We start from the raw sequence: 27,360 nt of genomic DNA, 5'->3' as shown, positions 1-27,360 counted from the left end.
TGACAAAAGACAAACACTGCTCCCAGCCTAGAGAGAAAAGGTTAAGAACAGCAATTGAGAGAAGAGGAAACTGGATTGACCAGCGGATGGAAGAAATGATGCCCAGCCTCACGAATAACCAGGAAAATATCCACTGAACAACGAGATAGCATTTCATGTCACTCAGATTGGTAACGTTTTTCATTCTGGTAATACCAAGAGAAGCAAAGCCATACCTCTTACAAACTCTCAGTGGGAGCACAACTTGGCACTACCACTGTAGACAGCAGTAATCAAATTGAAGGAATGCTCTTTGTATTAACTATATTTTCTTATTTTGTATATTCTGGAAGCTCTAGCCTGTGTGGCTTCCCTGACTGGAGAGGGACTGCCCTCCTATCCCACCTCTCACCCTAGGGCTAGTCAATTCTTGGAGAGACCAAAGAGCTGGGAGCACACACCATCTAGAGCCCAGACTCTGACCCACCTCCTCTATCGGGCTCCCATACTCTGGGAAGTGACATTCCTCTGCCCTCATCACCCAGAGCAAGCTACCAGACAGTTAGAGACCACGCCTAGAGTTCATAGCCCTGGCATGGCACGTCTCCTGGTCTCTGGAAATGTAAGTGCAGATGTCCCTCCTTAACCAGTGGCTCACTTTCCGTGATTTCAGTTACCAGAGGTCAAACATGGACCAAAAGCAGATGATCCTCCTTCTGACATCATGCCTGAAAGCCAGTAGTAACCCCATGCCATGTCCCACGCCTGTGACGTTCACCTCACGTCATCTCATCACAGGGGCATCTTGTCATCTCACATCAGCACGAGAAGGGTAAGCATGGTACAGTAAGATATTTTGAGAGAGAGGCCCCATTCACACAACTCTTTTTATAGGATTTTGTTATAAGTGTGTTAGTATTCATTATGGTTGTGCTTACTGTGCCTAAATTGGACTTTATCATATATATATATATATATATATATATATATATATATATGAAAAAACATCATATATATAGTGTTTAGTACTACCCGTGGTTTCGGGGACCCCCTGGGGGTCTTGGAGAATGTTCCCAGCAGAAGGTGGGACCACTGTAATAGAAAACTTCTTTCAATGGCGTTAGCCTCTCCCATCATCACTCAGTCCCTTTGGAACATTCAGGTTTCGTGAGTACAATTAATACACCCACACAATGACCTGAAAAATTCCCATGCCCTACAAAGGAAGTGTTCACTGCAACATTGTTGGTTATAGTGAAATGTTAGAAACAACCAGAAGGTCCATCAGTAGAATGATAAATATGTTGTCCCACAATCCCATAATAGGTTACCCAAAAGCAGCAAAACGGAAAAGACGAGAGCCTTGTGTATCATAACACTGGACGATAATGGCAAATCGCAGAATAAATCAGTGTGTTTGCTTAAGTGAAATTTAGAAATATGTTGAAAACAATACTATACATTTTTTAATAAATCCTATTCATGTAATAAAAGTGTAAAAAACATGGACAAATTCTGTCCAATCTGGGAACCTGGTTTCCCATGGGAAGGAGAGGGAGGTAAGATTAAGAAAGGGTTCAAAGGAGGTTCACCTCCACCCTTCGGTGTTTCACTCTTTTAAGCCCAAACAAATATTTGACTGAGATGTGGTAAAATGTTAAGGTTGTTCAATATGTCTGGTAGGTACTTGGATGTTTGCTGTTCTATTTTGGGTACTTTACTTTATGTGGGAGCTATTTCATAATGAGAAGATATGATTTAGGCTGCATGAATTATCTCAAGGTCATATAAAGGACAACATGACAGGATACCTGCAAGCTCTGTCCCCACTTCCATTGAGTCAGATTTTCTCTCTCTCCCTAAGCTTCATTTGGTGTAAACATTTGCACCACATTCACCACGGAGAATACACCAATAGTCGATCAAAGATTCTTTTGCTATTCTCAGGGTGGTAGCCAGCGTCCAAAATCAACCCTTGACAATTCCTACCTTCTGGTATTCACATCCCTCATACATTGTACCAGGGTTGACCCATGTGGCCGATGGAATAATGCAGAAGGGCCGGTGTCACCTTTGAGATAAGGTTATAAAAAGATTATAATTTCTATATTGGGTTCACGCTATTTCTTGTTCTTCTCTCTCTCTTTCTCTCTTTCTCTCTCTTCCACTCTCTCACTTCCTTGCATCTCACTCCAGGGAAAGCACACCACCCTCTTGTAAACAGCCCCTTGGAGAGGTCCATGTAGTGAGGCATCAGAGCTTTCTAACTCAGAGAAGAACTGATGCCCACCAACAGCCATGGGAGTGTTGAACCACTCAGACAAGCCATTTCTGGCTTTCTAATGCTCAGAAACTATGTAAGATCATAAGTGTTACTGTAAGGTATTAAGTTGTGAGGTAATCTGTGACACGGCAATAGATAACTCATAGACTCCATTGTGTCTGTCATGTTTCCCCCAATGGGTACTAGATGACTGTTATAGCTCCAAACATCGAGTTCTCACAGGGCAGCATCTCGGGCAGGAAAAATGACGGATGGAGCAAAAGGGGCTTTCCCTATGTACCTTTCTCCTTTTACCAAAGAGGAAAGTCTTCCTTAGAAGACACTAGCAGATTTCCGCTTGCTTCTCACTGACCGCAATTGGATCTAATGATTGTTTCTAGATCAAGGGGGGGGGGTGTCTGGAAAATCAAGGATCAGGTCTTTCAGCTGCTTTATAGGGGTGTGGGCAAAGAACAAGTGGACAGGGAATGGCTACCATGGAGCTACCAGCCCTTCCCATAATTTCGCTTTGTCTTGTTATTTCCACCCGGCACTCTTCACTTTTTCCTTCAAAATCTGTATTCACTGTGAACTGGAAAGTTAAGTCTGAATTAGATTCAGGTTAAACATTATTGGCAAGGTTATTCATGGGCGATGCCGTGACCTTCATTCTCACTCACCTCAAGAAACAACCCGTTTCTTCACTAAATAAACATGTTACAGAATTTGAGCAGAGGGTGGTGTGCCATCATTGAACACTAACCCAGAATCCAGATGCTGCCTTTCTCTCCGAGAGCTGTGCCCTGGCAGGCTTCACATATTTCATACTTATGGGAACTCCGGGTTCTTCCGTAAATTCGTTCCAGGTTGCCTTGTTGGGATCGTGCGTGGTGAGCAGTCTCTGTTTCTTGCCTGGGACTGCCTCAGGGACTGATGAGTCACATGGGCCGTGCCAACTGAGTTCAAAACCCCTGATGGGATTATGAGCCGACTTGAAAAATCAAATGCAGAAATGCTGGCATGTGATCTTTTCTTGATGTCCTCCACTTGAAGTTCTTAGGGCTTTCAGTGTAAAGTCAGAAACAAGGGGAGATGAGAAAAACCTTTTCAGGTGTTCAACTCCAAGGCCCAGGACAGGAGAGACCTGCGGCCCATGGGCCCTCATCAATGTGGGCTCCATAGGGACTGTGGTCTAATCCAGCAGCCAGGCCTGGGAAGCGGAGAGTGGGGCACCAGAGGCCACATCAGGACAAGGCACTGTCCTTGAAAGGGTAGTGGGCCCCAGCCTTCTCGAGCTCAGGCAGCCTGTGTCGAGCAAGGTGGTCTTCTTCCTATTTTACTGGGGATAGCGAGGTGAACCTCAAAAAAGAATACTTGTCCGAGGTTGTCTTTCTTTAACATAGCCCCGTGCCAACCCCCTCCGACTTCTCACGCTTCTCTGCAGCCTCAAGGACAGGGGTCTCTGCTCCCCTCTCTGGAACCTTCCCTCCCCCTGCCTCCAGCACCAGCATCTTCTTGTCTCCTCAGACACTTTTCCAAGTTAACTCATCCTCTACCCAGTTTCCCCAGCTCTGCCCCCATTTCCTTAAGTCAGCCAAAGGCTGCCTACCCCTTCCTGACCCCCAGGCTGAACACACGGAAACTGCAGTGACTCACCCTCATCCAGCCAGTCCCCTGGTCACGAGAGGCTCTGCGGCCGTTGTTTCATTGGCTTGTCTCCCTCCTGCTGCTGCGCTAGCCTGGGCGTCCACATCTCTAGGAGGCTGTGGCGCTATTCTCCTTCCTCACCCTCCAATCCAGGTCTCTTTGCCACGCCTGAGCTCCCTGACTGCTCCTCCTTCATGTCACAAGTAGATCACGCCTTCCTCTTCCGACCCCATCTTTCCATCCCACCTCATCTCCCACGTCCATCTGTTCCAGAAGCCTTGACTCTTCTTACCCTTTAATAATAACAGACGTACCACATGCCCGGCAATTTATAGCCGTATCTTTCTAGCTTCTTCACATCCCCCAAACCATGCTCCTCGCCCTCGTATCTTCGCCTCCCTGGTAGGAGTCTCAGTGCTGCACAAGTCAGTCCTTAATTACAGACTGCCTCATGCGTTTCTCTGGTTATTTCACAGTGGCTGGTCTTAGTCCCAAGAAGCGGTAAGCTTCATACCTCTCTCTGCACACATGTGCATGTGTGTGTGCCCACGGATACACGCGTTTTCCCTGTTACACACTCATTTGGTCAAAAGGTCTCTTCCCAGGGGCACATGGGTGGCTCAATGGGTTAAAGCCTCTGCCTTCGGCTCAGGTCATGATCTCAGGGTCCTGGGATCGAGCCCCGCATCGGGCTCTCTGCTCAGCGGGGAGCCTGCTTCCTCCTCTCTCTCGGCCTGCCTCTCTGACTATGTGTGACCCCTCTCTCTCTCTCTGTGTCAAACAAATAAGAAATAATCTTAAAAAAAAAAAAAAAAAAAGGTCTCTTCCCAGATGGAGGAAGTGATTCTGTATCTGGAACTACCCACCCAAGAGAGAAAAATCCTTTCTTACCAAATCCTGATCATTGCCCGCATTGTGGATTCCAGGCTGGACCAGGGAGGCAAAGCGTGCATGGGAGTTCCTTGCGTTGGGGGGAGCATTGACATCACATTGTAACAGAGTGGGGAGCTGGACCGAGCATCGAGTAGGGGACTTGGTGTCCCATTCTAATTCTGTTTCTGCCACTGCATGGTCTTGTGGGGGAGGAGAGAGATGTGATCTTGCCAGCTTTGTGAAATCCGAGGCAGAGAAATTTGTGGACTGAGGAGGGACCCTCCTCTCCAGGGCCACTGTGTACAGCTCCAGAGGGGGCATGACCTGTAGCCAAACTTGGTCCCCAGGCACCAGCCCCTTGGCCCTCAGGGCTCCAAAATACCTCTGCCCCCGAGGTCCCCATATGTGGCCTCCCTAGCTGTGCATTCTTAGGGTTAAATATTGTCATCTCAAATTTATCATTAGAAGAGTGTGCTGTGTGAAGCTCCAGACAGTTAGAGTGATCTAGAGTTCAGTCCGATTTTTTCTTGTATACACGACAGTCTGGGACTTGGTGAGAGGGTGCTACAGGAGAGTGGGTCAACGTAGGGCTGGGGAGAAAGGGTGGGGAGAGACGGAGAGGCGGTGATGGGTGCGGCCCTGAAGCCTGACTTCTTTTCCTTTGCCATTTTGCCCATGGTCATGTCCTAACATGTGAACAGACACACAAGTTCTTTCGCAAGAACAAATAAAAACAATTGTGTAACACACCACGCACGCCCCACAGGGCCTGGAAGAGGAGCCCAGGGAGGGGTGATGCTGGCAGGGCCACGGGTGGTGTGAGGGTGTCCCCCTCAAAAACCATGACCGACCTGTTGGCTCTGTCCCCTGTGGGGGTGGGGACACCTTCTCCTTGGAGGGAGGCCAGCCTAAAATTCCTTGGCTGTTGCAGCGTGTCAGAGAGAGAGAGAGAGGAAGCCTCTGATAACCATCAGCGGAGGTTTTGCAACTCGGTGTGTGGAGCCTCCTGGGCTGAGCAGTGCCTGCCTCTCTGGGACGGTCCCTGTGGCAGCTGCCAATGTTGCCTGTCGTCCGCAGCACAGTCCAGGGGCTGAGATGACTCTAGCCACGCGATGAAGCCAGGGGGGCGCCCGCACGCCCAGGACATTGCTCGCACATTCAAGGTGCCTTCTGCACCTCGACGGGGGCCCGAAGCCTTTCACCAGCCTTTGGGACTGCCTCCTGGAGGAGCTTGACAGGCCCAGGCAGTGGCTGCCGGCGCCATCCGTGGGTGTCCCAGCCAACCCAGGAGAGACGGCCCCTTTCTAGGTTCTGAGTTGGCAGGGAAGCTTGGTCGGAGTTCCAGCAGGAGAGCGGCAGCCCGAGAGGCGAGCACCGAGGGGCCGAGGAGATGGAAGAACAGGTGTTCAAGGGGGATCCAGACACCCCTCATTCCATCTCCTTCTCTGGTAGTGGATTTCTCTCCTTCTACCAGGCCGGGGCTGTGGATGCCTTCCGAGACTTGGCCCCCCGGATGCTGGAAACCACCCATCGTTTTGCTGGGACGTCGGCAGGTGCAGTGATCGCTGCTCTGGTCATCTGCGGAATTGAAATGGGTAAGGCCTTTGTTCTGGGTGCCCTGAGGAAGTCTCTGGCGAGAGTCCCCGAAGTGGAGGCGGAGGATCATTTGGGGGCGCTTCGGGGACAGAGCCAGGCCTTCTGCGTGGTGGGAAAGGAAGAGGAGTGTTGAGTGGCCGGCAGGCAGTCCTCAAATGGGACATTTGAGGTTGGGGTCATCCAGATCCCAGTCTCTGACCCACTGGGTGAGTGTGGACCCACACCTCCCACTCTCCCCAAAACTCTTCTGCAATGCCCTGTGTGCCAAGGCCTGGGAGAGGGAAAGACAGCAGCCCCCTCCAGCATCCTGGTCTTGGAAGTCATGTCATGGCACAGTCAGACATCCGGGTAATGTGTCATTCCTGTTTGGCCTCTTTTAAAGTGCACATCTCCTTGGGTGGGGCAATGCTTCACATCTTTACCACTTTGGAAGGGTAGGTTTGTGAGCTCACCTTCTAGGTGGTTGGCGAGCTATAGGCCTCATGGTTACGGGGATGAACCAGATGGGGAGAAACCGGGAAGGAATCCCAAGGATCTCACTTCACCTTCTTTCCTGCTGGTCCAGGTCCCCGGAGAGAAGGATGGGGTCCCACCTCTCACCCAGAGGGCAGAAGCGCCCCCCTGGGCAGGGGAACTGGACAGATGCCAGGCAGTCCCACATGGCAGGTCTGGGCCAGCATCCTCATGGGCTGCCTCAAGTGTATTTATTCATTCACTGTGCTACTGTAAAGAGCCCGTGCCCCCGTGAAGCAGACATTCTAGAGAGATGAGGCAGAAAGTAAACATTCAGGCAGGTAACTTGATGATGTCACCTCAGGATGCCATGAGATCTACAGATAAAATGATAGCAGGAAAGGGACAGAGAATAAAGTGGGGGCTATTTTAGGAAGAGTGATAAGGGAAGACTTTTTGGAGGAGGCGGCCTTCGAACAGAGACCCCAGTGATGTGAAGATGAGAGGAAGAACTTTCCAGGCAGGGGAGTAGTTGGGGAGCCAGGGAGTGTGGGCAAGGAGAAGGAAGTGGGGGCCAAGGCTGGAGAGGCAGGCAAGGGTCAGATGGCGCACACTCAATGCTTGGAGCAGAAACAGAGGAGCACAGACAGGCTGTAAGGGGGTGAGGTGGGGAGGTGGTGAAGAGTGTGTGCTCCAGGGGGATTGGATCCCAGCTCTGCCGTTCCACCATGTGGACCTGGGGCAAATTGCTGGATGCTCTATGCCTCCGTTTCTGCAACTGTGAAGCGGAGATTTTATCTGTACCTAATTCCCAGGGTTATTAAAGGGTCAACTGAGCTAGAGTGACTGGTTTATCACAGTGCCTAGCACATGGCAACTGCTTGGTGTTTGCCAACTACCTGGTTGGGGATTTTAAGGAACCTCGACTGCTGGGCAGAAGGAGTTGGAGGGGGAAGTGGGGCTGCCAGGAGACTAGCAGGAGACTATGGCATGTGGGTCTAAGGAGGGATGAGCACGGCAGGCAGCTGGGTCTTGAGGGGCAGTGAGAAGCTGGTGGGTTCAGGATGTACATTGGAGGTTAGACCCAGTGAGACTTGCCGAAGGGCCAGGGGCAATGCAGGAGGAAGGGGTGCCGGTGGGCTGCCTTTCTGCCTGGGGACCTCTGTGCTGGGTGAGAAGTCTGTCTTCATTTTAAAGAATAATAGTGATGTCCATTCACTGAGTACCTTACGGGCAAGATCATTTTTTCCTTCAAATACCTCAGAAGTTATAAATTCTTTCTCACTGTAAAAAATTCAAATCATGCAAAAGTATATAGGGTTTTTTTTTCTTTTTAAAGTCTCTGCTCACCCTCCTTGTCCCCAGTTCCACTCTCCCTCCTGTGGCCAGTTCTAAGGACTCTGCGTAGATCCTTCTAGATCTTTTTTTTCTTTTTCATTTAAAAACATTTTTTAAAAATTCCAGTATAGTTAACATAGAGTGTTGTATCCTTTCAGGTGTACAATTTAGCGATTCATCAGTTCTATTCATTACTTGGTGCTTATCGTCATAAGTGTGCTCTTAATCCCCTTAACCTATTTCACGATGCCCCCACCCACCTCCCCTCTGGCAACCATCTGTTTGTTCTCTGTAGTTAAGAGTCAGTTTGGGGGTTTGTCTCTTTTTTTCTTTATTCATTTGTTTTGTTTCTTAAAGTCCACATAGGAGTGAAATCACGGTATTTGTCTTTCTCTGCCTGACTTATTTCACTTAACATTATACCCTCAAGGTCCATCCACGTCATTGCAAATGGCAAGATTTCATTCTTTTTTTCTGGCTGAGTAATTATCCATTCATCTATCAGTGGACACTTGGGCTGTTATTATAAATAATGCTGCAATAAACGTAGAGGTGCATGTATTCTTTTAAATTAGTGTTTTTGTATTCTTTGGGTAAATATCCAATAGTGGAATTCCTGGATCAGATGGTAACTCTATTTTTAACTTTTTGAGGAACCGCCATATTGTTTTTCACGGTGGCTGCCCCGGTTTGCATCCCCACCAACAGCGCACAAGTATTCCCTTTTCCCCACATACTCACCAACACTTGTTGTTTCTTGTATTTTTGATTTTAGGCCTCCTGACAGGTGGGAGGTGCTGTCTCCTTGTGGTTTTGATTTGCATTTCTCCCCAATGATGAGTGATGTAGAACATCTTTTCATGTGTCTGTTGGACCCCTACATGTTTTCTAAATGCTCAGAGCCCTCTTTGAATATGGCAGTTAATGCTCCAGTCACACAACAGACCCTAGAAAAGCCTTCAGAAATGGGCTGCGTGAGAGCCCACATGGTGTCTTGTTTGGGAATCCCAGAACTCCTGCCCTTGGAAATAGCCTGCCTCTAGGATACTCTCCCTTTCCGGGTATCTGTGTCACTCACCTGCTCTGTTGCTCCCTCCATCTTCACGTCTTTACTGCGGCTTCTTAAAATACACCATCTGAGAGAGTCAGTGGAGTTTCATCCTCTGACATTCACAGACTTGTCAAAATGCATTCGTTTCAATCAGTTCAACCCATATAGCCCAAAATGGACTCGGACAGGCTCTGGGAGGCACGGACAGCAGTTGGGAGGCACTGGAACTCATGGGGACACCTCACTGTAGGTGTGACCAAGGCCTGGACCACGCACATGCCCGTAATCAGGATGGAAGCTCAAGGAGGAGTGAGATGCACGGGGGACTTGCCCTTGTCATTCATCAACCAGTTTATGAGATTTACCCACGTCATTCGGTTTAACCGCCACATAATTTACTGTTAACTAGCACTTCCTTGTATAAGGCACTGTTCTAAGTCTGCGGCATATTAACTTACCCGGTCCTCCCAGCAATCCCCCGAGGTGAAAACTATTATTGTCTCCATTTACAGAGGAGGAAACTGAGTCACAGAAGGCTTAACTAACTTTAAAGTGATACACACAAGCACAAGGTAAATCTGGGATTAGAACATGGTCTGAAAAAAAAAAAAAGAACATGGTCTGGCCTCACCTTTTATTTACTTATTTATTTATTTTTATTAATAAATTTTTAAAGATTTATTTTTTTTTTTTTTTTAAGATTTTATTTATTTGACAGGCAGAGATCACAAGGAGGCAGAGAGGCAGGCAGAGAGGGAGGAGGAAGCAGGCTCCCTGTCGAGCAGAGAGCCCGAAGTGGGACTCGATCCCAGGACCCGGAGATCATGACCCAAGCCCAAGGCAGAGGCTTAACCCACTGAGCCATAAATAAATCAGGCACCCAAGATTTATTTATTTTAGAGAGAGAGTATGCACAAGCGGGGTGGGGGGCAAAGAAAGGGGGCAGGAAGGAGACTCTGCTGAACATGAGTCCCATGTAGGGCTCACTGTCACAATCCTGAGATGGTGACCTGAGCCAGAACCAAGACCTGGACACTGATCTGACTGAGCTGCGCAGGCATCCCTGGCCTCACCTTTTAAACCACTCTGTTTCTTGACAAAGCAGGGTCAGGGAGTACAAATACTGGTTGTACGGATCCTGGGGTCAAGGAAGTCTCTCGAAGCAGATGGGAATTTGCACCTGGACCTGGAGAGGCTGAGGGAGTAAGCCACAGGAATATCTGGGGACAGCATTCTGTAAAAAGGGACAGGTGACTAATGTAACTCCCTGTCATCAGTCAGAAACAGAGCAAGAAGGAGGACTCCATTTCCTGACTTTCTTCGAGGATCTTTACCTCTTTCCGTGTATGTTCCATTAAGACTATAACACGGCTCACCTAGCCATTCTGTAGATGGGATGGCCACAACATGAACATCTGTGTTCATGTCTCTCAAGCCCACATAGAATGTTTCCCTAGGATATTCATTCACATTAACATTACCAGACCTGGGGTGCCTGGGTGGCTCAGTCAGTTAAGCATCTACCTTTGGCTCAGGTCATGATCACAGGGTCCTTGGATCGAGCCCTGTGTCCAGCTCCTTGCTCAGTGGGGAGCCTGGTTCCCCCTCTCCCTTTACTGCCCACCCCCTGTTTTTGAGCTCTCTCTTTGTCAAATAAATAAAATCTCTTAAAAAAAAAAAATTACCAAACCTGACTATTCTCCAAAGTGGTTGTACCCATTTAAACACTAGCAGGGTGTACAAGTACTTATTTCCCCACAATGTCACCAGCTCCTGGAACTGTCAGACTTCAGTTCTAAGTCAATCTAATGAGTGTGAAACTGCATCTCATTTAATTTTGATTATTTAATCTTCGTATCCTGATGGTAGTCATGTTAAGCATGGATTTATTGTATGTATTATCTGTGTATTTATTGGCTACCGTGTGCCCTCTTCTGCGACTTGCCTGTCTGCTCTTGAACTTATCCTGTTTTCTTTTTCCACCATTGCCTTGTTCTCTTTAACTTGCAGCTTTTCTACCCACGAATCAGGTGTCAGTCACAAGCATTGCAGCTCTTCTGTTCCACTCGGTGGCTTGTCTTTTTATTTAGGATCTCTTTTGTCATTCAGAAATCTTAAGCACAGTCAAATGTATCAGTCACTTCCTCCTACAATTTCTGTGCTTTCATATCTTTACTTTGTTACAATGATCTCTTCTGTATTTTCTTTCAAGTTTCTAGGGTTTTTTTCCCTCTTAATTAACCTTCATTAATCCAGCTGGATTTTATTTTGTGGCTAGTTTGAGGCAGAAGTCAGAGAAGTTTTCATTGTTCTGCCACATGATAACCGATGCCCTCACACCATTTATAGGCAATCCTTTTCACAGTGGTTTGAGATGCTCTCTTCTGGCTCACTCAAGTGTCTGGATTCTCAAGGGTCTGTCCCGGGAGTCTCTCTTCTCTCTTCGTGGCAAATTTGTATATTTCTGCACCACAGGTCACTGTTTGGATCACTGTAGCTTTGTTACACATGGCAATTCCTCTCCTCTGCTCTTTTTCTGATTTCTTCTTCAAGTATTGCCTCTGTTATTCATGACCCTTCTTTCTCCTTGAGAAAAAACTCTGTTGGGATTTTAATTGAAATTATATCTTTTCATTTATAAATCCAGTCTCTTTCTTCTGGCCTTTTGTGAATCAAGAAAGATTCTGTGTCTTTTTTTGGATTTATTAGCTTTTGTTGCTCTGAAGAATGGGTTCTTTTTTCCAATGGCATTTTCTAATCTAATTGATTACTGTTGATATAAAGGAATGTTGATGGTTTTTGCATACCAGTCTTGTTTTGAGCAAACTTGTGAATACTCTAAATAGTTCCAAAAGTTTGTTGGTAGATAATTTCATATTTTGTATGTAAACAATCACCATATCTCCATAGAACCAGAGGTTCATCTCTTTTTTAAAAAAAATTCTTTGGGTTGCCTGGGTGGCTCAGTCAGTTATGCCTCCGACTCATGATTTCCGCTCAGATCATGATCTCAGGGTTGTGAGATCAAGCCCCATGCTGGGCTCTGTGCTGAGTATGGAGACTGCTTAAGATTCTCTCTCCTTCTCCCTCTGCCCCTCCCCTCCCACTTGTATGCACATTCTCTCTCTCTCTTAAAAAATAAAAATTCTTCAACACGTGGTATGTGGGGCCTCTCTCCTGGTCACACTCCCTCCTCTTCTTCCAGTCTGGGCTTTGTGCCCTGAGATTGCATGTTTTTTTCCCGTGAGAACAGAGGCAGCAATGGGTCCACCTTCTGGAGACACGTGCCAAGCCCTGTGATAGGACCAATTTGGGGTATGTGAAAATGTTTGTAAAAACACTTAGCACAGTGCCTGGTTTTCATTAGTGATGCAGTAAAGGTTTCTGTTCCTTCATGCATTTACCCAAGAATAGATGGTCTTTGTGACAACTGGTGGGGGCACTCAGAATTTCCAATCTGGTCAGAAGTGGGTCTGGGAACTTGCCTCCAGCTGCAGTTGCATAATTTTGAAAAATAAAATAGCTTCTTATTAAATAATGGGGATTTGGTGGATTTAAAACCCATCTCTGCTTTAGCTATTACTTGGCACCTTCCCCCAATAAAGACTATATGGTAAGAACTTCCTTCTTTCCTTCCTTCAACAAGTATTTTCTTTTTCCTTTTTTAAATTTTATTTATTTATTTGACAGAGAGAGAGAGTAAGAAAGCACAAACAGGGGTAGTGGCAGAGGGAGAAGCAGGCTTCCTACTGAGCAGGGAGCCCAGTATAGTGCTCAGTCCCTAGACCCCTGGATCATGACCGGAGCTGAAGGCAGACACCCAACCAACAGAGCCACCCAGGCGCCCTTCAACAAGTGTTTTCTGAGCACATGCTAGGCTCTGCAGAGGACACAGAATTATAACACAAAATGAAACTCCACCTTCACCCTCAAGGAACTTAAAGCCTACTCAAACTTAAAGGCAGATACGAAGTAGGTATAATACAAGAGAGTTCCCACTGAATGCTGACCAATTCAAAGGCAGGGGAATGCAGAGGAAGGGAGCAACACCTCCAATGGTTGGAAGCCTCACAGAAGTGGCATCTGAGCTGGTGTTTGAGAGGTGAGGAGAAGTTCACGGGGAGGGATAGGTTGGGCAGTGGGATAGGGATAGGTTGTCCTAGTGAGGACAGGGCATTACAACACAACAATAACACATGGGGAAATGTGATGCCCTCAGGGGGTGGGGACCCTGTACCAGTGTCAGAGAAGCGGCTTTAGACTCTGTGAGAGTTACCCAAGATGCAAAATGGCCGCTCCTAAAAACCCAGTATAAACATAATTCTAAAAAGAAAAATTTTTTTCATGATAGGATACCATGCTCTACTGCCGTAATTTTACTGTTTTCTTCCAGTTATTAAAACAACCTTCATTATATCAGTGGTCCTTGGGGCACCTGGGTGGCTCAGTGGGTTAAAGCCTCTGCCTTCAGCTCAGGTCATGATCTCAGTGTCCTGGGATCAAGCCCCGCATCGGGCTCTCTGCTCAGTGGGGAGCCTGCTTCCCCCTCTCTCTGCCTGCCTCTCTGCCTATTTGTGATCTCTCTCTCTGTCAAATGAATAAATAAAATCTTAAAAAAAAAAAAAAGATCAGTGGTCCTCTCAGCTGCACATGCGAATCACCTGGGGGGGCTTTTAAAATGTCCAGTGCACAGGCTTTTCACCAAGCGAATTAAATAAATCATGATCTTCCAGGATGGAACCCAGGCAGTAGTGCTCATTCCAATTTCAGAAGTTTCCACTATTTCAGCTGTGGGTAGGGGGAGACCCAGTGCGCTCTGAAACACTAAGATGTAGGGGCACCTGGGTGGCTCAGTTGTCAGGCAACTTCTTTCAGCTTAGGTCATGATCCCAGAGTCCTGGGATCAAGTCCTGCATCAGGCTCCACGTTCCGTGGGGTGTCTGCTTCTCCCTCTGATCTTCTCCCTCTCACGCGCTCTCTCTCTCTCAAATAAATAAATAAAATCTTTAAAAAATATATTAAAAAGAAAAACTAAGATGTATGACCTCCCTAAGACTCAATGAATGTCTGATGAATTTCTGACCAGGCACTGGAAATGGTTTGGGCATTTCCTATGCAAACCTGCCAAAGGCCCATCATGGTCTTAGACTAATGACAATTCTCTGATTATTAATGGGGAATGGCTTTTTCCAGGATAAAGAGAAACCATTTCACTAGAGTGCCCTTAGGTTGTGTTAGATTCTGTGAATTCCTCTAACTGGCCATAAATGAGGAAGACTGATTTTTGGTAAGGGATTGTTGGTCCATCCCTTCCCCTTAGCCAATCCACATGTTGAAATCACTTTTTGGACAAATTGGTAGATGCCCCTGGCCCAGAGCTGCCCCTGACTGTCTTTATTTTTCTCTTCTTCTTTTTTTTTTTAAAATTTTATTTTTTATTTATTTTACTTACTTTAAAAAAATTTTTATTTTTCTCCCCACTTTGGTCTTTAACTTCCAAAAACAGCTTTGTTGAGATTTAATTCACATACCATCCAATTCACCCACTGAAATCACATAATTCAATGGTTTTTAGTATATTCACAAAACGGTGCATCCATGGCCACAATCATTATAGAAGATTTTGATCACCCCCCAAAGAAAGCCCATATACCTTTAGCTGTCACCTTTGAATTCCTGCAAACCACCCCCCAACAAGGGTCTGGAAGTCACTAATCTACTTTCTGTCGCTATAGATTTGTCCAGTCTGGTCATTTCTTACCAATGGGATCCCACAACATGTGGTCTTTTGTGTTCAGCTTCTTTTTATACTTTTTAAAATATTTTTCTTAGATTTTATTTATTTGAGGGGCTCAATCCCAGGACCCCGGGATCATGACCTGAGCTGAAGGCAGACGCTTAACAGACTGAGTCACCCAGGTGCCCGTAGGCATCTTTAAGTAACAGAGTATTTTCAAGTGCACCCGTATTATAGCCTGTGCTACTGTTTCATACTTTTTATTATCGAATAATATTCTATTGTGTGGCTATCACCCATTTTAGTTATCTGTTTGTCACGTGATATACATTCAGGTTGTCTTTGCTTTGGGCTTTTATGAATAACACTGCTTTAAAAACCTCATGTATGGGGGCGCCTGGGTGGCTCAGTGGGTTAAGCCGCTGCCTTCGGCTTAGGTCATGATCTCAGGGTCCTGGGATCGAGTCCCGCGTCGGGCTCTCTGCTCAGCAGGGAGCCTGCTTCCTCCTCTCTCTCTCTGCCTGCCTCTCTGCCTACTTGTGATCTCTCTCTGTCAAATAAATAAATAAAATCTTTAAAAAAAAAAAAACCTCATGTATGTTTTTAATACTTATTAATAACTTTTCTTTAATGAAAAGATTGCAAACCTGTCAGAGAGCGCAGTATCATGATTTCCCAAGGACCCATCCTATAACTCCAGTAATTATCAGCATTTACTAGCTGGATTTCAGCCACAGACTCCCTGCCCTGCTTGGCTTTGTTTTGTTTTCTTTCTTTCTTTCTTTTTGTTTTGTTTTCTAATAATTTTAAGCTCACATGGAAATTGCAGGGAGCCTCACTGGGCTCTGTTTTCCGCGCCAGTGTTCCAGAGCAAGTGTCTCTGTGCAGATAAGGACTGGGAGCCCAAGGAAGCCCAAGGGAACAGGGCTTGTTGAACTGCTCGTAGCCCAGACAGTGAGGGGCAGGCACCTGCTCCCAAAGCTGTTCCCCAGTTCTTCTCAGTGGGTGAGGGGAGTAACCAGCAGACAGAGCTGACATTTAGCTGAGCTCATCAAATGACTTTGTTTCGGCCTCTAAAAGTAATTATTTCCCAATACTTCTCACACTGCCTTCCCAACAATGATAACTCTGGCCTCCCCACCCTTGCCTGCACCACCCCAAACACCCAAACCACTAAATAAAATAGTAAAAGTGTGGGGCGCAGGATCAGGGCTGGCTTCGGGAGCTTTTCTTTTCGCTTCCACAGCAGGTAGACTCAGGATGCCTCTGTTCTCTGCCTCTTTGCTCCAGCTGTTCCCTGAGGAATGCGTCCCTGCTTCTCTCCCCATGGAACATCTCCCCTGCCTCCAAAGTCTACCTCAGACGTCACCTCCCCTGAGAGTGAATCCTGATTCCCTTCAGGCACTGAATCCCTCGCGCTCCCACAGTCGGCTCTCTGATAGCGCTTGTCTCACAGGCCAGAATCCTACGGGAAAGAGCACCTGACTAGGATTCAGAGATTTCTGAGAACCAAAGTGTCCCGTGGCCAGATTATGAGCCTAGCTGGCCACACGCATTGTTTTCACGTGGTCTTTCACAGTAGGATTTGGTAAGGAAGGAGGTGGGGTTCAAGCCAAAGCTGGTGTGACCCCAACATCCAAACTCTGTCCATCCCTCCTTTCCCTCTGGTCCCAGGAATCCACTCAGCAGTGAGTGACCTTGGACAAGCCACCTTGAGCTCAGCTCAGTTACTGTACAACAGGGGAGAAGAGTGCCTGCCTCCCCCTCTCCACAGCCTCTCCCCTGACAATCACAGTGGTCTCTATGAAGGAGCATTGCAAACTAAGGGACTGATAGTCTAGTTGCTTTGGTTGGGTAGCAGAGGCTTCCACAAGATGGAAGAGCATTGCTCACTCACGTGGTCTTTGCACTCTAGTCCCCCAAGGCCACAACTGACCACAGGGAAGACTGGAAAATAGAGACTTTATTCTGGGATGCCATGTTTCCACTAAAAAGTGCAGGTTCCAGTTTCTAAGGGAGAAGAAGAGAATGGATGGTGGGAACAACTAGCAGTCTCTGCCACAGCCACCATAGTTGGAGATATGGTGGTGATGGAAAAACTCAGTCCCTGTCTGGGACCAAGACCATGACTCCATAATTGCCAGGTCAAGTCCAGTGTGTTGGCTGGGAGGGTCTCATTTCTGAGCCATCAGTAGGCTCCCCCACCCCTCCATGGCACCTGGGGGCGTGAGTGCCTCAGTCTTGCTACTGGGGCCTGGGGGGAGCACCACGACACCCCTTACATCCCCCACCAAAAATGACCTTCTGGTTTTCTCTCGAGAAATATTACCTCCTCCCCAAACACCTTCCCATTGTACGCCACTGTATCTCTTTCCATGATCTCTAGTTTACCCACAGAATCTGTCCGCCTGTCCTAGTGCTTCATGATATATATGGTCTTAATTGTTTCAGAAGCTGGGTCTTATTTCATCAGCTAGATTGGGTGAGCCATCTGAGATCTCATGGGTTCCCTGGCTCCACAAACTGCTTGTCCAACAAGAAATGCTTGATAAGTTCCTGATGGTTGCTGGCCATTGGCAGGTATGATGTTGAATGTATTTCTGCAATTTCTGTTTTGGGGTTTATCTGACTCTTAGACAACTTTCTGCACTGATGGGTATGGATATGGATAGAATTTCACAGAAGGAAGGTCGGTGAGTCCAAATTTTTCATTCTATAGATAATTGTATTTAGGCTTTGGGAAAGGAAGTAAGCGCTGAAGGCAGACCTTGCTTAAGCCAGTGATTTCCAAACTGTGTTCTGAGAAACCCCAAAGTTCTATGGGAAGGAGGGAGGTTGAGGGGCAGGGGAGCTAGGGAACAGGAAAAGGACACACACTGAAGCCCCTGGGACCTTCCCCAGCTTCAAAAAGTATAGTCCTGCTATTGTCCCTTCTTTTTAAAAATTTCATTTAGAGTAAATTTTCCAACGATTTTTTTTTTTAAGTTTGAAAGCCGCTGTTTGAATCTTATCTATGTAATGTGCAGACAAAGAAATTGAGGGCCATATTTTTAATGAATTACGGTGATAAAATAGACCATTCATTCATTCGTTCATTCATTCATACTAGGTCCTAGGGATCTAGCAGTGAATGAAACAGCTGTCTGCCCTCATGAAGCTGACCTTGTCTTGGTGAAATCAAGCCCTAAATCACCAAACTCATAGAAAAACATCAGCATGCATACTCCGAGGGGAAAATAAAGCAGGAGAAGGGTGTGATGAACGATTAAGGGATGAAGTTTCAGGTGTAAAGTTCAGAGGAGGCCTCTCCAGGCAGAAGGGAGGGAGGAAGAGTCACGTGAGCTCAGAGTGTTCCAACTGAGAGACCAGTGGCACAAACGCACTTGAATTCTCAGAAAGGAAGGCAAGCTGTCCCTCTGCGCAGGGAATAGGCTTTAAAAGGACCTTGCAAAGTACACAACAGGGCCAGAGGAGCAGCACGGGCCCTGCCCCACATACATGTACACAATAGGTCCCAGCAAGCCCCCTCCCATGGAGATAGAGTCAGCTATAGGCGTGTTGGTCTGCCTCCTGCTAATCATGGTGAGTCCTTGGCCAGCCAGTGACCTGCCTTCCCTTGGTTTTCCCATCTCTAACCTAGGCTGGGGTGGGGAGCACATGCTTTGGACATCGTAGTGAGGGACCAAAGAAGTCATGGATGTTACTGGCACAGTGCTTGGCAAATATTAGTCACAAAACAAGTCTTTGGTGAATGAGGCTGAGTGAATGGATGAACAAGTAAAAAAAAAACAAAAACAAAAAACAAAATAAAACTATCTTGAAATAGAAAAGCATAGATAAAGCAGCATTTTTTCAAACTTCACTGAAGAATGTCCTTCGTTGTTAAAACTTACTAAAACAAAGATGACTAGACTGCAACCTGGTCCAGTTAATATTATTAATATTCTAACTGTGAGCTCATGGGCACGAGGACTTAGTTTTTGTGGGAATTCTGTGTGGTCTGGGCAGTGACCGGACCTACCTGAGCTGGTTGGCCTTGGCCTTAACCTGCCTCCCCCGAACCCCAGGCACCCTAGGGTTATCACCAACTCAGGATCAATTGCCTAAAGTAGGCAAGGGGCTTTGAATTCTTATGGGTGACTTCCCCCCCCCCCACCCCACCCAGAGCCCTGGGCAGAAATAAGCTCCTGGCACCTTTCACTGGCCCAGCAGTTAATGTAGCATCCTGGCTTTCAGCAGGGGTCTCAGTGCCCTTCACACATCCCAGGACCACAGCCTCTATCCCTTCCGGTTTCTGGTCTGATAACCACATCATCAGCTTTCTCTCTCCTGGTGCTGGCTTTCAATTCCTTCATTTGTTCCCCTTCTTTCTTGTGAGTTCAACCGTATCTCACGACTTTTATATCAGGCTCTCTGTTGTTGTCGTTGCTATTCCTGAAGCTGGAAAGTTTCCTGGACTGCTGGAGCGGAACGTCTCTCCAAACTTCTTTAAAGACAGGAATGAGAACCTCCATTTTCCCCCTCTGCGTGCGTGTGTGCGTATGTGTCCCCGCGTGCGTACGTGCTCGCACGCATGCGCATAGATGTGTGCGCATCCCAGGCGGAACCTCGAGTTCGGTCCTGGGTACTGGGTGCGCTTTCAGATTCAAAATGTCTTCTTCGGATATCATTCTCAGTTACTTATCTGCCTGAGATGGCAACAGTTCCTGTAAAAAGTCACTCTGCTCTGATTCATGTCTTGGTGTCATGCTATTAACAGCCATTTATCAAGCACCTAGAATGTGCCAGGCACTGTGCTCAACACCTTGCACGAATCATTTACTCTAATTCTCTCACAACTCCATGAGGCAGACACTATATTTATACCCATTTTAGAAAGGAGGAAACAGGTATTTAGAGAGATTAGATAACTTGCCAGGGTTTATACAGCAGAGCCAAGACTGAGCTCTCTTAATTTCTACCTCCTCCATCCTCTTAAATCAACGAGTTCAGATGTTGCTTTGCAAGCAACTCGACTGTTTTCCTGCCAAACTCTGTGGCCAAGCAATTATTTGCACATTGCTTAAGAAACTGAGATCCAATGATGTAATAAATGCAAAAGGGACTTTTTAATAAAATGCCGTAGACATCACATCACTACACAGCAATGGTTGGTTGTAATGACCATGTTGAGATTGGCATCTTTTAAGTCGCTCAAAGTAAACATGTGCTTTACATGTTTAACCTCTCCAGCCAAGTGGATAAAGGTTCATTTTCCCCAAACAATCCTCTCAAACTCTTAAGTTGAAGAGAATTGAATGGCAAATCTGGTCAGACGCGGAGTGTGTTGGTTGCACCGACAAACAAATTGTTAGAACAATTTAGAAAACAACTCATGCGGGGCCCTTCCTGCAATCCGTTTCCCCCAACATCAGCAGGCATTAACTGAGCCCCTCCTAAGTGGCAGGCTCTGTGTGTCTGACAGCTGTGGTCATCTGTGCTTATTGTTTTGTTTTGTTGTTTTTACTTCAGTTATAATAAATGTGTAATTCTGGAGTATTGTTGGATTTACAGAAAGATTGCTGAGATCATACAGATAGTTTGGCATGTCCTTCAGCCAGCTCCCTCCTAATGTGAGCATCTTCATAACTATGGTACACTTGTCAACACTAAGAAATCAACACTTGCACGTTACTATTCATGATGCATTTCACCAGTTTTTCTACTAACATCCTTTTTCTGTCCCAGGATCTAATCCAGGATCCCTCCCTGCATTTGGTGGCTCATTTCTAAACCCGGTCACTTAATACTAAGATAGTATTGTCTTCCTTGCTTTACTTTGGGAGTAAATTCAGCAAAGATTGGTGAGCTCCATTTCTGATTCTATAGGGCAAACAGGCAAACAAATGATAAACCTCCAAACCTCCTTTGAGTCAGGATTTGATCCATTGCTCCAACTCTGTCCTCATAAAACCACCGCTTAAGGAAAATTCTCCTCCTTAGCTCCAGCTCAGGGCCTTGATAGGGATCAGGATTGGGCTTGACAGAGAAAACTGTTCTGTGGTTTGCTTTCTCACAATTCTAGGTCCGGCTGAGTCACTGAAGGTTTTGCCTTTCTGACCACCATTTGGAAAGATTCCTAACAACACAGTAGAAAAGACACTCTTTGATGTCCCTCTCCAGGCCAGTCTTTAAATTTTGTTAAATATTCATTATTAATTTATTCAGCATACCTTCATTTACTGTAGTGTGCCAGGTACTGAATTAAGTGTGGGGGCTGTAATTGGGAACCAAACAAATAGTCTCTGTTTGTGAGATATTAAATAGTTTATTTATTCATTCTTGAATACCTACTAATCGTTGAACACTGGGCGAGGCTATCATGGGGGAGAAGGGTCTTCTTATGCAGGCTCTGTCCTCAAGGGATGCAGCTAGCCAGAGAAACAGGACAGGCCACTCATGGCAGCCTGAGATAAATGGTGTGGAAAGTAATGGGAAAAAGAGGGGGAATGGTGGGAGTGAGCAGGGAGGGCTTCAAGGAGGAGGCCCAGATCTTAAGCTGGGCTTAAGGGTGAGGTCTGCATGGTTTGAAAGAAAGAAAGAAGGAAGGAAGGAAAGAAGGGAGGGAGAGAGGGAGGGAGGGAAAGGAGAGGGAAGGGGAAGGGAGGAAGGAAGGAAGGAAGAAAGGAAAGAAAGAAAAAGAGAGATGTGTGTAGAAGGGTAGTAAGTAGGATTGTGTACTTGTGTTTAACCAAGAGAGATGAGACAGACCGTCCTGAGGAGGGGCTCTGGGTGTGGGGTTAGAAGAGCAAATGTTTGAAGACGTGATTTGGGTTCTGTTGCTCTAAAAAGAGTCTTCCTGTCTCCCAGGGACATCTGAGCCCTTAGGAGGTATGCCTAAACTAAGTCCTGAAAAGGCAGATCCCAAGAGCCTTCATGGAACCACCTCTTTGCCTCACAGTGGGAAACAGGCTCGGAGAGACAGAGGGCATGTCCCCCACAGAGGCAGCCAGCTGTGGTGGAAAGAACACCAGTTTTGGGGCCCTCAGGATGTGGAGGCCTAGCTCTGCTGTTTTCCAGTTGTGTGACCTTGGGCGAGTTACTGATGAGCCTCTGTTTCCTCATCTATGAAGAGATAACCCTCAAGGGAGCATCTTGAAGATGAAATGAGACCGTGAGGCCTCTGAGCCTTGCATAGAGCCAGCACCAGGGAGAAACCAGGAAGTGGTAGCAAACATGGTAAGTTCAGTAAGCAGCACGGAGGACTAGGACACTGTGGTTTCTATGTGTGACATAGGTGGAGAGAGATATTGGTAACAGAGCCGACCATCCGAAGTCTCAGACAGCTGGGGCAGTGAGTGTCCCCAGTCAGCAGAAACAAACTTTCATTATCATGGTGTTGGAAGATGGAAGCATGGGTGTTCCTCTGTGGTGGCATCCTAACTTGAGCATATCTCGAATGAGGAGATGTTCAGAGATGGCCTTCAGTCTGTAGAGCAGAGACTCGCTTGGAGGTCTCTTGACCACCCTCCCCTCTACCCCCACACAAAATAAAACAAAACAAAAACAGCTTTTAAGACTAGAGAGTGACTAGTTCACAGCTCTTGCATTATTCTGGGGTCCCCTCAGTAGTGAAGGGAGAGTCTGACGGGTAGGACAGGCCAGAGCCTAGAAAGGGGACAATGTTGGTTTCTACCTTGGAGCAGGATCCTGAAGAGACTTCTGGGCTCACCAAAGAAAAAGAGAGAACAGAGCAGGGGCAATGGCCCTCAGAACATTCTGAGGTTCCAGAGAACCTTCTAGATACATTCCCTCTCTGCCTGATTTTTCTCAAGGTGATCAACAGATCCTTCAGTGGAAAGTTGGGGAGATGGTGTCCGGATTCTGGGGGAGAGGCACACAGGGGCTGGGTGAGGCCCTAAGTGCTGGAAAGAGTCCCACTGGTATCTTGATAGGAATCAAGGTGAAGAACAAGTGGGAGGCACTGTTGTTTCCATGGCAACCTGATATAAACCGATTTGAACTTTTAAAGCCAGTTCTATAGTAAACTCTTAGGGTTAGAAAAAGGTCTGTGTGAAAGATTGTTATCACCCATAGAAGAGTATTGGCTTGGGTTTGTTTTGTTTTGTTTTGTTTTTAGTATTTACTGTAGATCAGATCTGTTTTTGCCTTTGGCTAAAGCCTATAATGTGCATTCAGAACAGAATAGAAAAATACAAGTTTTCTCATACATTTTTCTTCTAGTTCCTGTTAACATAGACTGTGTGACTTAGGGTCTATCCACCTTGATTCATTTCTCCATCCATCCAACCACCCAGCCAGCCAGCTGTGTTTATGGAGCTTTGTCTTCATCCTGGGCTTGATTTCTTATCTGCAAAAGGAGAGAATTAGTCTGGTTTCATATTTTGACCTAAGCTTCTAGAATCTTAGGAGTTTCAAGGTGGTGCTTTCAGCAACCACCTTCCTAGGGTGGGATGGGGGCGACCCAACAGGGTCTGAGACCCCACTTGGCTTCAACCTAGAACAGCTCTGCTTTTAGCTGTCTTATGTATTGGATTTCCACTTGTGATTTCTTTGGAACAAGGGCTCCCTGCCCGAAAAATCGCTGGCCCAGAAGGTCTTCCCGTGGCAACACTGCTGCTTCAAGCCAAACTATTTTCCAATCAATGGCCCTGCAGTGTGGGGTATGGAAATAAAATGGTGAATAAGCGAAGGTCACTACCTGTCGGGGGCTCACTGTCACTGTGAGGATAAACTGAGAATGTAAGTGTGAAAACCCGCTTTGGGTAAAAGACTGTTGTTAAGATAATAATAATTTTTATTATTATAGTGAAGTTGGGCAGTCAAGATATACCCACAGGGAAATGCAGCCTATAATTCAGCCCGCAATTAGGGACCAGGTAGGAGGAGCAGACTCCCAGGTGCTCCACGCAAGGACTCTGAGAATTGCAGGGCTTTCCTGGGAACTCAGCTCTGCTCTCCGCTGTCTCCCCTGGGGCTGCTGCGACGCCTGCTTAACGGCCTCCACCCCCCCGCCGCGCTTATCGCTCCTGCTGTCGGGGAGCCGGGCTGGCGGCAAGAGAAGGGGGGCGCCAGGCGGTGATTGGCTGAACCAGAGGTTGTTGCTAGGCTACCAGTCCGCGGGAGACTGGGGCCACGTAGTCCCATCCTCCAGGGCACATCTCTCCCCCACCGCAGACCCCATCCAGGCACCCTGTGAAGGAGATTCCCCAGCAGTTTAAATTGTCAGCTGCCAAATGCCCATCTTTCTAGGATTTTTTTTTTTTTCCTCCATTTAGCAGGAGGTCATGTGGAGGAGGGGAAGAGAAGCTGTTTTATTCGCGGATCACCTTGAAGAAGCTGCTTCTCTTTCTGGACCTCAGTGATTCCTGAGGTCCATTCATTTATTCATTATTCATGCAGGCATTCGTGTTGATTAAGTGCCTCCCATGTTTCAGGCACCATATTAGGAACTACGGACAAAAGGATAAATAAGACAGTGACCATCCTTGCTCTCATGATGCCATGTTGGCAGGGGGGTGGAGGAGATTAGATGCTTAAGCAAATTAATAAGATAATAAGACAAATCTATATCTAATCCCCTTCCTTCCTTTTCTGTGATATTTCTAAGCCCTGTGCCTTTTCCGTACTAAATCTGTAGGGCCCCCCAGGTTGATAAGGGAGGGAGTGCGGACGTTAACAGTGCCTTTACTGCATGGCAGCCAGCCTATCACCCCACTGCAGTCTGAAACAGAGGGACACGCTCATCTCTACAGTCCATTTACTGTGCTCCTTTGCGTCCCCAAGTAAGCCTAAGCACACCTCAATAAAAATATGGGGCAAGAATCACTGTTTCCTGTTCAGGTGAGAAAGCCAAAAGCCAGAAACATCAAAAAGACTTTTCCATGGTCACGAGGAAAATTACTGACATAACCTGACTGATAGCGAGCACATACTACATGCAGGCGCTTAAAAAAAAAAAAACAAAACAAAAAAACACCAATCTGCCTCCTAACCACCCACTGAAGGAATTATTATTCCCATTTAATAGGTGGCAAAATTGAGACCAGAAGAAGTTATTTTGACTTGCTGATGATGGCCCAGATGGTATGTGGCAAAGCTGGGATTTCAATCATGTCCCCTGGCTCCACAGCCTGAGCTTGTTCCGTGAAATGGGTCTGGTCCCAGAAAAGAGTCAAAACTCTCTGAGTGGCTGAGACCTGGAGTGGCTTCCAAATGCCCTTTAAATCTCCTAGTCCTGGATCTTACTTATTTTTCTATTGAAATTCTTGGCACAATAGGCTCCTAAACTTGATGAATTGGCCACAGGTACCAACACAGTTGGCCTGGTTATCTATTCATCTATCTGGGATGATCTTGCCTTCAAGCTTTTACTGGGTAATGACATTGAGTAGCTCTTCCCTGTGAACACCTCCATCACTTGCTTTTCCTCCCTGTCAGGTTTTATTGAACAAACACTGGGCACCCACCCAGGGTCATGGGAGGCTTGGTAGGCAAAGGTGAGTATGGTCCGTCCTTGCCACCGAGGGGCTCCCAGCTTATAACAAAGGTTTCTGAAGGGCCTTCCCTAGGCAAAGCACAGTGATAGGACTTAGAGAGGGGAGGACCATAAGGATCTTCCCCCAGAGAATCTTCTTCTTGGCTTAGGAGACAGAGCGCACTTAGATAATAAAAGGTGTGAAAGGAGGTGGGAGGAAGCAGAAGTGTATGTAGCAAGCGTGGGTTGGGGGTGGGAGAGCCAACCTCGAGTCCCCCGTGGTGCTGCTTTTAAATCCCATCTTGCTGTGGTCAGTGTGGGATACTGTGTCTCAGAGCCCGGCAGCCTGCAGCTTGGAAGGAGGCCTTTAAATGGGAGAAGGTGCTGGAAAGTACAGAGATGCATAAAGAAGCAAGCTAAATTTATCCCTTCTCCCAGAACCCAGCAATTGCTATGCTTTAACACTTGACTTTCTACCGACAGAGTCTTGTTTAACCAGAAGATTAGTTGCTTCTCTCTTGGCTGGGAAAAGAGAGAGAAAGAAGGAAGAGACACATTTAAGCATCTGCCTCTGGCTCAGGTCATGATCTCAGGGACCTGGGCTCGAGTCCTGCATCAGGCTCTCTGCTTGGCAGAGAGTCTGCTTCTTCCTTTCCCTCTGTGGTTTCTCTCCCAGACACATAAATAAATAATCTTGAAAAAAAAAAAAAAGAAAAGAAAGAAAGAAAGAAGGAAGGAAGAGACAAAGAGAGACAGAGAAAGGGATTGTTGGAGACTCTGAAGACAGAGGCACAGGGAAAGACCTGAAAAGGAGCAAGGAGAGCTAGGGTTAAAGGCAGCCTTTGCTCCACAGCCCCAGGGAGCAGCAGGAGAGAATGTGAAGCTGGGCACCTGAGTGGGAGAAGTCAGACAATCTCTTGTCCCCTCCCTCTCTGACTACATGATCCTGGCTAGAGGGCTGTTAATTTCTCGACAGCACCACTTTTTTCCAATGGGAATATCCTGGAGATGTCTATACTATTCCTATTGTCTTGGCCACTGCTTTGTCCCTGTCACCCATCACCACTCCTGATGAGCTAAGAGCGGACTGTAAATGGATGCTATATAAAAGCCACGATTAAAACAAGCAGTACAAGACAAAATATGCATGCCTTTGACCTAGCATTCCCACCTCTAGGAATTTATCTTGAGTACAATTATTAAGGACATAGGGGAGAAAAAAAATTAGCACAAGATTATTCCCTGCAGCATTGTTTAGAAAAGCAAAGAAACAGACTACATAGCCAACCCCTCCTGGGTACCTGCTCAGCAAATAATGGGATAACATTACAATAGCTTTCCATGCTGCTTATAAATTGGGTTATAAATAGGCACTTATTGATGTAGAAAGACATGATTTAATAGGTTAAAAAAACAAGTTACAAAATAATATATATCGTATGACTTCATGTAAATATTCTTATAGGTAAGTAACATATAGTCTAGAAAGACGTAAATGAGATGTTGATCTCTGGTTGAAGGGATTCCAAGACACTTTAGTTTTTTTCTTTTTGCATATCTGCATTTAAAAAAAAGATTTTATGTGTTTATTTGAGACAAAGGGAGAACATAAGCTGGGGGAGAGGGCCAGAGGGAGAGGAAAAGGGAGATGCAGACTCCCCACTGAGCAGGAAGCCTGATGTGGGGCTCGATCCCAGAACCCTGAGATCATGACGTGAGCCAAAGACAGATGCTTAACCAACTGAGCCACCCAGGCGCCCCCATATCTGCATTTTTAAAAATTATTTTTCTCCCAAGGAACATGTATTTCTTGTGCAATGAATGGGAACAAATCTCCTTCCATCCATCCTAGCGAGCATCTCCCGTGGGGAGTACAAGTGCAGAGGGATGAGCTGAACCAGGTGCTTCTGGCTCAGAGGCATTGTGGGAAAGGCCACCAACCCATG

The 27,360-nt window shown here is 46.6% G+C and overlaps 1 protein-coding gene across 5 annotated transcripts in view; it reads left to right on the top strand.

Annotated features, from left to right (window-relative positions):
- Positions 1–641: 641 nt before the first annotated feature.
- The window catches only part of PNPLA1 (patatin like phospholipase domain containing 1), a 48,962-nt gene continuing 22,243 nt past the window's right edge, over positions 642–27,360 (top strand). For 3 of the 5 annotated variants that reach the window (XM_044254781.1, XM_044254774.1, XM_044254785.1), the window contains exon 1: positions 5,628–6,357. In XM_044254781.1, the coding sequence (XP_044110716.1) occupies positions 6,153–6,357 (205 nt within the window). In that variant the 5' untranslated portion in view covers positions 5,628–6,152. Of the gene's footprint in view, positions 812–5,627; positions 6,358–27,360 lie in introns of those variants that run through there. The other 2 variants (XM_044254784.1, XM_044254786.1) reach the window with 2 other exon arrangements.

This window comes from Neovison vison, chromosome 1 (assembly GCF_020171115.1).
Source record: "Neovison vison isolate M4711 chromosome 1, ASM_NN_V1, whole genome shotgun sequence".
In the NCBI taxonomy this organism is placed as follows: domain Eukaryota; kingdom Metazoa; phylum Chordata; class Mammalia; order Carnivora; family Mustelidae; genus Neogale; species Neogale vison.
The sequence above is the reverse complement of the archived record's forward strand: the minus strand, read 5'-3'. Positions and strand labels throughout refer to the sequence as shown.